Here is an 11,738-nt window from a genome sequence, read left to right as displayed (position 1 = left end):
CACACACACACACACACACACACACACAGCCTCTTCTCACTTTTTTTGCTTCACCTCTCTTATTTTCTCCAGAGAGAAGCTTTATCTAAACATTCCTACCTTACCATACTTTTCCCAGTATCCTCTATAGTATTTCTAGTCTGTTCTTCCCTTCCAGAACATTCTCATCAGCTTGTAATTTTAAAATAGCTTATTGTCTATTTTCCCCCACAAGTTGAAGTTTCACCATGAAACCAGGGATGGCTTGTTTTATTCACTGCTTTATCCCTAAGACCTAACTAATATCAGTTGAGTAAATGAATGAATAAATGAATGGGTGAATGGGTTTTTGTCCTCTCTCGAGAGAGTTTTATTCCTGTGCAATGGCATGCTGCAGTGAGATTTTTGCCAGCTCACAATAGTCAATTGTTAAATTTTCAGGAATTCTGTAAGCCAATTGTTAAACTGCTGGTAGCATGATATCAGCCATGCTGAGAGTATTTATACTATGGATGTTGGCAAATGCTACCTGTTAAGACTTTTTCCTAAAGAACTAGTCTAGCAAACCACTGCTCTCATCTCCTGTACTTCATGATAAATACTGAGATTTCATGCCAAAAAAAAAGAACATGGTCCATGAATAACTTACAATCTTTCATTAAAATAATGTTTATTTTTTAAATAAAAGCCAAATATATGCTATGTATTTATTTTCTTATTGTGAATGGTGTTTTTATAAGCTAACTTATAATGTAAAACATCTGCCTCTGATCTCCTAAATTTTTGTTTGTTTTTCAGATCCTTATGTGAAAATTCATCTGATGCAGAATGGCAAGAGGCTGAAGAAGAAAAAGACAACAATTAAAAAGAATACACTTAACCCCTACTACAATGAGTCATTCAGCTTTGAAGTACCTTTTGAGCAAATCCAGGTAATGTTAAACATAATTTTGTTGTCCATCCAATTTCATTTCTTCAGATCACGTAAATTAAATGCAGACTTTGTAAATTTGCAATATGCATTACAATTTCCTCCATTTGAACTTCTATTTCTATTCCCATGCACAGTCAATGTTCGAGCTACATTGAAAGGGAAGTGATAAAATATGCAGTATAGGATTTGCTGATTCATCAGTGAAAAACTGCTGCTATTCTATTGAACAGAAATAAAGTAGGAAAAGTAAAACCAACAGAATAACTCCTCTAACTCAAAAAGTACATCCTCAAATGTTTAAAAAAAAAGAAGAGGAAAAATGAGTTTTTGCTGTTTGTCTCTAGGCCACAATATGTAATTCTCCTTGTAACATCTTTATAGTTTAAAAAATTAAAATATACAATTGAGATGGAAAAAAAGTACAAAATGATGTAAAAATAAACTTGTAATTAAAAAAATAAAATTAAAAAAATTAAAATAGGGCCCAGCAGATTAAAGCGCAGCACTAAGAAGCTAACGCCACTTCAGCATGAGTTTGATCCCTGCCCGCCCCAGAGGTGATCCACAGGGTGCAAGACCTCCCCTGACCCACTCACTGCTCCCCTCAGCAGTGTACTTTGTCAGTTGGCCTGTTCTGCTCCCCACTCTGTCTCTGGTGAATCCTCTCACTGGCCCTGCTCCTCTGGCCTGTACCCCAGTTCTGTATATATAAACATTTTTAAAAAATAAAATAAAAATAGATGTCTTGGTTGATGCTAAGTATATAATATCTTTAATCATTTATCATTAAGAGATTATAATCAGTGAAAAGATTAAGCTACATTATATTTTTACTTGTTCAGATAAAACTTCTTGTTTCTGGGTGGGAATATATGGGTGTTTTTTATAATAGAATTTGATTTGCTAGATAATAATTTTTATAATAGGAAGAATTCCCTTAAAAGATTTTTTTCATTAATATGTTCAAGGTAAAGAGCTACATGTAGCCACAATGATACCTATGACATTATTTAGTGATATTTTTAAAAACATATTTAGGTTTTCTCACCTCATATCCATAGTGAGACTATTGGAATCCACATTTTACATTCAATAGTCATGTGATATTTCTTGCTAATCTCTAACAGGCATCAAACAGTCCAATTGCTTAACATTTTTTATACATTTAGGTAGTTCTCTCTTCACAGCAATATAAGTATTTTCCCATGACTTGAAGGAGAAGTGAAAAGCAGACATCAAAACTACAAGATGAAAACTTCTAACGATCCAGAAACAAAAGCAAAGATTCTCCGTTGGCAACATTTTTTTCTTTTAATCTATTTAGAAAACAGTTTAATCTATATTTAGGAGACAGTATCTAATGAATGAATCACATAATTATTCCATGAAGAAAATTAATATAATAGTTATATTTATTGTATATTTACAATTTAAGCACTTTCCATGCATTTAATCCTTACATTTAATCCTTACATGACCCATCAAAGAGGTACCTTTATTATCCTAGTTTTATACATAAAGAAAATAAAGCTGAGAACTCTCTCACATATAAAATATGAATAACATAACGGAACTCATGTTACAGTAAGATTATGCCAATAAGAAAAAGCATTTAGAATGAACACAGCACATAGGACTCAGCAAACACTTCCATAAATAATTCCCATTGTTATTCTTATTCACATGCTAATGTGTCTCTTTTCAAACTAACATTTTAATAGAAAATGAATTAGACAATAAGAAAAAGTAATGTGCAAATCAGTATTGTTCAATAGAATTTTGAGAGGATGAGGATGACTATTTTGTGTGGCCACCAACTACCTGCGGGTAATGAGCAGTTATCCACAGGTGCGATCAAGGAAGTTCAATTTTAATTTATTTAAATTTAAACAACTACATATGGCTAGTAGCTACTATATAGTGTAAGGAAGTTTTAAATGACACAAAATCACCAATAACCCCAACATCTTCATTTATATCACCTTTCTTATACATATTTTCACATGACAGAAAATTATACATAGTTATTTTCTTTCAAAATCTATTATATGAGCAAATGACATTACAGAGGACACTAATTCCCGGTCTCTGATACCCAGATCACTAGCCTGAACCAATACGCTTACTGCCATGGACTCCCTGGCAAAATCCTAAGACATCCAATTTCCTCCAACAATTTATTTTGCTCTATTTGTTCAGTGAACTCTTGTGAATCTAAGACCTTATTCCTAAGAAAACTAACACCTCCTGGCGTTTTATTTTTTAATTCCACAAAACACTGTAAGGCAGGACATGGAGATGAAAAATCCTATCATAAAACCTTCTCCTTTAAGCTGAAATTCTATACCTTTTATAAAAACATCCTTTTTCAGCTATAAGTTGTAACAAACGCATACCTATACATTAAAATGAATATAAATACATACATATCTATGTGTGTGGAGGACACAGACACACACACACACACACACACACACTAAAAATAGGACACACAGGCACACACTGGTCTTCTGGGCCAGTATTTTAAAAGACATAACATTTTGTCAGGACAGAGAGAACCTGAATCTCATAGAATTACATTAAGCCTGAAAATAATGGGAATGTCTTTTACTGTATCCCTCCTCCTCTGCTCCTTGAGTTATTTCTGCCTCTTTTTACTCTTTCCGAATGCTAGTTCCTAGTCTTTACATTTCCCTAAAGAAAATCTGAGCATTCCAAATGCTAAAGTAGGGCATTAGGTTTCCTTTATCCTGAAGTAACGAAAGTATCTTTCTTTCTCTACCTATGAAATGCATTATAAGAATAACAAAATATGTTTATTTCCAGCAACACGTGAAGATGTTACATCCCCCTAGTATGTACAAATACCTTTATGCGGGAAAATTAATGCAAGGCTTTCATAAGAATATTTTGTTTTCAGTGTTATTAATCAGTGCCTTCCTCTATGGAATATAAAAACTCACACCACTCTTTACAACCTCAAAAAGCCTTGTTACCTTTGTGCATAACGCCACTGCCTTATGACCTCTGCCACCCCCTTGCCGGCAATATGATTGTGTTCTGATGTGTTTTCTTGGGTGAAAATTCTGAGAGCCAATGTGACTCTATTCTTGGTTCTAAATGCCTCCCAGCTGATAGGTAAATACATTGATAATGGAATCAATCCCAGTCTTCACGAGAAAAGGTAAATGCCAGATCCTGCATTTTGCAGCTATGTTCAAGTTTCGGAAATGGCCATTTTCTCTGGTCTGAAGCTGTACATCAATGCATCTTCCAGCACCTTGGTCCAATAATACAGCCTTCAAGGCATACAGTTCCCAAAAGGACATAACTCAGCTCTCCTTCCAGCCCTGGCTTTCAAAATTATGCTTTCTGCTTCTTTTAACTAGTCACAAATGTTATGCTTTCTACTTTACTCTAAACTCTTTACTTAACACTCAGTTTCTGGACCAGCACTTTACATATTTTGATAAAGCAAGTTCATTACTTAGGAAGCAGAACAAAATTGTGCTTTTAAGTGTTCCTTTCATATCATAATAATTTGTTTATTTTCATCAGTTCAATTTGTTCAAAAAAGAAAGTTATTAAAGCAACCCTCACAACTGAACAGATCATGAAAGTCAAGTGTATATGTTCTAAATTGTTATTTCCATTTGAAATGGAATCCCTGATACACAGAAAATGCTCCATAAATGTTTACTGAATTATGAATGAGAAAAATTATCTTCATTATGACTTTTTATGGACTTTCACTATTACCACATTTCATATTCTCAATAATCATGATTCTTGCTAATATTCCATGTCAGTTGTATGTACAAATCTGGCTGATCTCCACTGAAATGGGATTGAGTCCATGGTTGTTTGAGAAGTTGTAACCCAAAAAAGAATGACCTGAATGGCAATGCCATAAATTATGAAGATGAGACTACTGAACCAAATGGAATTAGAGGTGAAATTAAGTTGACATGAAAACAGCAGGAATGGTAGCTTCTTACATCACAGACTCTGGAAACCACTCATTCCATATATTACCTCAGCATCTTGTGTGGAGGGAATACTGGCAGGATCAATTGCTAGGAGTAAACTGGGTGGTTCACGTAAATGACTTCAGGACAATATCAAATTTATGTGTGTTTGTTTGTTTTCAAATAACATTTTTTAAATACTTTGAAGACGATGATGCAGTAAAGGCAAAATAGGAATTGGGCTCAAGTTTTTATGTTCCACTCATTTTCAGGCTTCTCCTGATGTCTAGAGACTGGCTCTTTTTATTTGCAGTTGCTTCGTTCTGAAGGAAGCTTCCTGATAGGGCTTTATTTCTAGAACTGGAATATTAATGTTTATTGTGTGTTCTCTTTCAGAAAGTGCAAGTGGTGGTAACTGTTTTGGACTATGACAAGATTGGCAAGAACGATGCAATCGGCAAAGTCTTTGTGGGCTACAACAGCACCGGAGCGGAGCTTCGACATTGGTCAGACATGCTGGCCAACCCCAGGCGACCCATTGCCCAGTGGCACACCCTACAGGTAGAGGAGGAAGTTGACGCCATGCTGGCAGTTAAGAAGTAAAGAAATGAAGAAGCCTTTCTGCATTTGCCCACATAGTGCTCTTTAGCCAGTATCTGTAAATACCTCAGTAAGATGGGTCCTTTCATTTTCCCAGCCATGCGTTCCTAATACAATTCAGTGGTACTTCAAATCCTCTTTTAATTTGCACAGATTTAAACGTAGAGCATTCCTAAGCGTCCCTTCATCATACCACTGCCCTCCAAATCTACTCTTCTTTTAAGCAATATGATGTGTAGATAGAGCATGACTGAAATTATTTATTGTATCACACCGTTGTATATACCAGTATGCTAAAGATTTATTTCTAGTTTGTGTATTTGTATGTTGTAAGCGTTTCCTAATCTGTGTATATCTAGATGTTTTTAATAAGATGTTCTATTTTAAACTATGTAAATGACTGAAATATAGGAGAGCTGATAATATATTATATGGTAAATATAGTATCGTCTGCATTCCAGCAAAAATATCAACTTGTAAGGTACTAGTACAGTGAAACTGATATCTTAAAGGACAACTTAAATCTGAGCTTTCTATTGATCATTTGAGTACCAAGATCCACCTACAACACATATGGTGGGTGAATCCAATTTTGTAGAATTTTCTCACAGGCAAATTAGCATGATCTGAACAGCATCTAGGCTGACCTCCAGGAAGCATAGCCACAAACCAGAATAGCATCTGTCTGTACATATGTACAAAGCTAAAATCAGGGCTTCACTCTGACATTGGAGGAAGCAACTGAACAGAAGTCAATGATTTCATATTACAGCATAGAGTAACAACACAATGCTGTTGTGTGTGCGTGTGTGTGTGTGTCCCTATATGTGTGCGCATGTGCATTGTTTGGGGAAGGGGTGGGTGGGAAGAAGTTGAGGGGGGAGAAGTCAGCATTTCTGAAATATTGCCTGACTATATAAAGAAGAAAAAAAGTAGCTCTCTGTTGTCACCTTTATACAAAATGTGCATCTTGTGAATTCTGTTTCAGACTTCACATCTATGATAATTCGAAAATGTTTGCACATTAGACTTTGTAACAAATATTTTATTATACAAAACCAGATTAGAAGGAATGCAGAATATTTTTAACACAGCAATCTGTGCTTATTACACAAAATCACTTTGTGGTAAACAGTATTGTAATCCCATCAAAAGATGAAAAAAATAAACAATTAGCCATAGTTCTGAATGCACTTCAATTAAGCCAAAACAAACAGCTAGTGATCTTTTTATATGCTCTTTTTACTTAAATAAGTTTTAATTTGTCCTTTAAAAAAAGGTGAAACAAAAACCAAGAACAAGTTCTAGAAAACTGAAGCAACCTCTTATGTATACTATATGCTTGATTTAGAAAGAGTTTTTCAATGTTTCCAATGTTATTATGTAGTAATGGCACTATTCTGACGCTACTAGTCATTCATAAGAGTCTTACAGGATGCTCTGTGTAACACTGTGACTGCCCTGTGTGCTTAGACACGTAGTTTCCTCAGTGGATAGCACTCAATTTATTCTGTAGTGATATTGTAACAATACTGCCATTCCCTTCTACTGCACTGCCCAAGGTGTGTGTAGCACAAACAGTTCTCATTACAAAGGACCAATTCAGAACTGAAAAGCTATGCATAGGACAAGAAAGATACCTATAGAATGGGGTGAACACAGCATTTTGTCAAACACTGTGCAATATTCCATATTGTCCCCCACCATGGTAGACAATCACTTTGTTGGAGGGCAAGCTGTTATGTCACACTGCATCTACTCTTTCCTCCCATCACTTCTGTGACCCATTTGAATCATAGGCCACAGAGGGTAGTGATGCTCTACCGTGAAAGTTTATCTTCACAATACCAAAACAAAATAGAGGAAAACTAAGCATTATCCTCATGTTCAAACTTTAGGATGCCATGCCATGTTTTTTGAAAACTCAATGAGAATTCAAAAGGGCTGAGGGTGGGCTTCGAACATAGGGTTGGCTGTTTCCTGATAAAACTAGAATTCTCATCATTAGTCTTTGCTCACCAAAAGAGAGGCATGCCCATTCAGCCCAGTCATAACAAACTCTTTAGAACTGGGACAGACACAAAGGATAAAGGAAAAATAACATCTCCCTCTTCTGTAGATGGTTCGTATGTTTTAAAAATATAGATAAAATGCACTAGTGACGATGTGAGATTAAATAACAGTATGAACAGAAGAGTGGAATGAGCATCTTTCCAACTTAATGGACCAAATCCTACCAAACAGAGGGAGTCCATTGACAATTAAAAATTCCTTAAATACTCAAAACTGACATTTAACTTCACTGTATTCAGCTTTAAGTTGTTCATGCTGAAACAACACTTTAAACAAACAGGTTCAAGCTGCCGAACACACATTATTTCTTGCATTAAAGTACTACTAATGCATCCTCTTGCAACACTGCCAGACAAGGGATTGTCACCATAGATTTAGCTGGTACTATGCCATCTTTTAAGTCTGTGACTGAACCTGCTTTAAGATCAAGATTCATCCTCAGATAAGCCACATGTACCTTTCTGACAAAGCTGTGTAAGAATTAGAACCTGATGCTCTAGAAAGATCCTAGTTGCCTTTGTGTATATTTACTGCCTGCTTGAGTGTTTCTATGTGTGGATTTTCTCTGTATCTTGTAGAAATGTTGGGGTGTTTTCTTCTGCCATATGGCTCGTGGCCCGCGAGCCAACTACTTTAGCTGTATTTTACCTTCATTTTTGATGAGGTGGTTTAAATTTTGTTTCACTTTGTGTAGTGAATTTCACAGTAGTTTTCTGATTGTTGTTAAAAATGACTTATCATATTACACAGATATTCAATAAAAATGTTTTATTTCCTGTTGATGTTGCCGCCTTTCCATCCTTTTTCTTACCTGAAACTGATAAGACAATGGTCTATTGACTTTGGAGAGCCTGCTGGAATCAGGGTAGCTTAACAAAAGCACGTACTAAATGACAATCGCTGTGTCCTGTCTGAATACAGAATGGTTGAAGGGAAAACAATGCCAGAGTGTATCTGGCCATTACTCACCAGTGCTCACTGATAAAGCCATTCTCAACATGGGTCTTTCTGTTCCTGCTTATGAGCAATTTATCTGGCACACTTTCAGATTTCTGCTTTTCTCTGAAGTGTCCTGTTTACACTCCAGAGTCTAGGTCACATTGCTTTTCCAAAATGGGAGTAAAAGCAAGATTTTTTAACCCATTTTCAGTGAGTACTATGATACCTTATGTTTCCTGCCACTACAAATACTAGCTGAAACAAACACATTTTCTTACTAAATGCAACATTTACCAGGTGCCTCAGATGTACAGTGTTTTTACTGGCAACTGGGACATAGCAAGTGATATAATAATATACACCTGGCCACAAGGATCCCACACATTCAGGCAAGTAAATATACTGTCAAAATATTCTATGGTGTACACCTTTAATCCCTGAGAAGTTTTATAAAACTAGTCACAGGAGAGGCCCTCCCTGGTGGTACAGCAAGTTCAAGCACAGCACTTCATCATGAGTTCGATCCCTGCCCTGGAGGTGACCCACATGGCACTGTAGACCTCTCCTGACCCACCCACTGCTCCCCTCAGCAGTGTACTTCCTTGATCTGCCTGTTCTGCTCCCCACTCTGTCTCTGGTAATCCTCTCACTGTCCCTGCATCTCTGGCCTGTACCCCAGTTCTGTTTGTACAAATAAATAAATCTTTAAAAAAAAAAACTAATCACAGCGGACACCACAATACGTCACCTTGACCCCCATTCACCATTAGCAACAAGGGTCTTAACTTGCAGTTGCTAGAAGCCTCATTGCTGAAAGCCCACAACTGTGACCCTCTGCCTTTTACTGAGAACACTGCATCCTAGGGTCCTCCTCCCCCATGGGGAGGCCTATATTCCGTGGCCCAAGCAGGACCTCTCCAAAGCACTGTCTCAGTTCCATGGCCCTGAGGGCTAGCTGAGTATACTGTACAGTCAACTTTTCCCTCTGACCAATAGGTTTTCCTGGCTCCTTTACAGGTATCATTCTCAAGAGCCAGTAAAACCTCTTTATCTCAGAATCTGTATCCTGGGGATCCCAGCCGGTAATGTATACCTGCCTCTGAATACACAGTAAAGAAATATGGGAATGTGAGTGGGAAATGAGCAGGCAATTGACCAATGAGTTATATTGTTTAAGCTTTTCTAGAAATTATCAGAAGATTCTATAGGGATTGGTAGGTGTTCCCACATCAGTGAGTGGACAAAACAATAGCAAAATTGATCTCACTTGATATGGCTTAAAGAACTGCAGTGACTAGGATGGTCTCTCTCACATGCCCTTCAGCCAGCTTTTACTAAGCACTGCCAAGTAAGGAAAAACAGGCAGGGAAAAGGCTAACTCTTCACACTGTGAAGGCGCAATTGGCAATTCAAAAAATGAGTGTAGGAAAGGAAACTTAAGGCCCACTAGTGTTGATGCCCCACAGAAATCAGCATTAGAAATACACTTTGGATAGAGAGCATTGTCTTAAGCAGCTCTTGCAATTAAATTCAAAACTATTTAAAGAATATTTCTTAAGTGAATTATCAAAAATCATCTCATCCATTTTACAGCATCTCATATTTCTCCTCCTAACCTCCGAATTAATCTACTGAAATCCTAACTCTTGTATCTCAGAATATGACTATTTGGAAATAGGTGTAAGACACATAGACTTAAGATATTTATAAGGTGTTCGTTAGGAAACCAAACCCATGCCAAGTATATCAAAAAGCGAATTTAATACAGGAAATGGCCAATAGAAAAGACGGAGAAAATAGAGGCAGTGGATTAACCCAGAGATTAGAAGCACTATCACTTATAATTGCATGATAGGGCTGCCTTAACAAAATATAACAAACTGGGTAGCTTACATAGTAGAAATTCATTGCCTTACAGTTCCGGAGGTCCGATGTTTGAGATTAAAGTGTTGGCTAGGCCAGTCTCTTATGCGGTCTTTCCCCTTGGCTTGTAGATGGCTGTCTTATCTTCATAGGGTCTTTCTTCCATGTGTGTCTATATCCTAGCCTTCTCTTCTCCTAAAGACATTGAGCATTGAGTCATGTTAAAGTAGGCCCAACCTGATTTTAATTTAGTTACCTCCTTAAGGTATCTATTGCCAAATAAAGTCATATTCTGCAATATGAGAGTTAGGATTTCAATAGATGAATTTGGAGGGTAAGAGGAGAACACAATTCATTCTATAACATCAACCTGGGATACAAAATGTAGAAGATAGTGTTAGCTCAGAACTGTAGAGGTGGGACTGTGGAAGTTACCATGGGGTTCCTTTTTTTTTTTTGGTGACATTGCAGGATCTCAGGTATGGGATTCCTGAGAAGGAAGTGTCATATGGAGGCTCTGGAATTAGAAGATCCTGCTCCAGTAATGTTTACCATGGCCAGGGCAGGCAATAAGAGCTGGAAGCAGGAAGAGAATCCCTTCTCCTCTCCTACCTTCCAACACAACAGTGCCTCCCACTGGCAGAACCTAATCAAAGACAAACAGTGAGGGAGTCTGGGAAATAGCTTGTTGGGTCTTAGAGCTCACCCCTAGTACATAGCTGACACTCAGTTCATAGACAGCATGGCTTCCTCACAGTTGTGAAGGAAGGTGGGAAGCCTACAATCAATACACCAAGTGATTCTGTGTCTGGCAGAGGATTTCTCTTTCTGTGTCTTTCCATGGTGACAGCTAGAATATTCTCTAGCCTGTTTTGTCAGGACACTAACCCCATACATGAGGATGCCACCTTCATGACCTAACAATCCCCCTTCCAAAAGCCCCAACTCCTCATACACAGGGGCTTGGAATTTCAGGGTACAAACTTTGAGGAGACACACTTAGGAAATAACATTAGGGAACCTTTTAGTTACCGCAAAGAATTTCAAATGCTCATGGTTCTTCCTCAGAGGATTGAGGTTTTCCTGTCTGAGCCACACAGGTCATCCAACACCTGATGCATAGAAATTACATGCTTACTCTATTTATGCAGAGAATTTACTATTACAGATTTGAAAATTCCAACCAAGATTGCAGCTACCTGCTCCCTGCGACACATCTTTATTACGTATGCACAAATCTCTTTGATGTTTAGCAACCTATTTAAGCTGCACACAAATCCTTACCATGAAAGTCAGGTTGTGGCTTTGCAACAAGAAGGTAAAAAAAAAAACAAAAAAACAGGAAAATAAAAATGAGAAATAGGTAAATACTAAATGTATAA

At 37.2% G+C, this 11,738-nt stretch overlaps 1 protein-coding gene across 3 annotated transcripts in view; it reads left to right on the top strand.

The window, feature by feature from the left end:
• SYT1 (synaptotagmin I) overlaps positions 1–8,334 on the top strand; it is a 451,270-nt gene extending 442,936 nt beyond the window's left edge. For all 3 annotated transcript variants that reach the window (XM_012720263.1, XM_004675861.2, XM_012720262.1), the window contains 2 exons: positions 778–911; positions 5,278–8,334. In XM_012720263.1, coding sequence (XP_012575717.1) covers positions 778–911; positions 5,278–5,484 — 341 coding nt within the window. In that variant the 3' untranslated portion in view covers positions 5,485–8,334. The remainder of the gene's footprint in view (positions 1–777; positions 912–5,277) is intronic.
• Positions 8,335–11,738: the final 3,404 nt, after the last annotated feature.

Source organism: Condylura cristata, unplaced genomic scaffold (genome assembly GCF_000260355.1).
Source record: "Condylura cristata isolate star-nosed mole 26May11 unplaced genomic scaffold, ConCri1.0 scaffold00004, whole genome shotgun sequence".
NCBI classification, from domain to species: domain Eukaryota; kingdom Metazoa; phylum Chordata; class Mammalia; order Eulipotyphla; family Talpidae; genus Condylura; species Condylura cristata.
Note: the sequence above shows the minus strand (reverse complement) of the source record. Positions and strands in the feature narration are given on the sequence as shown.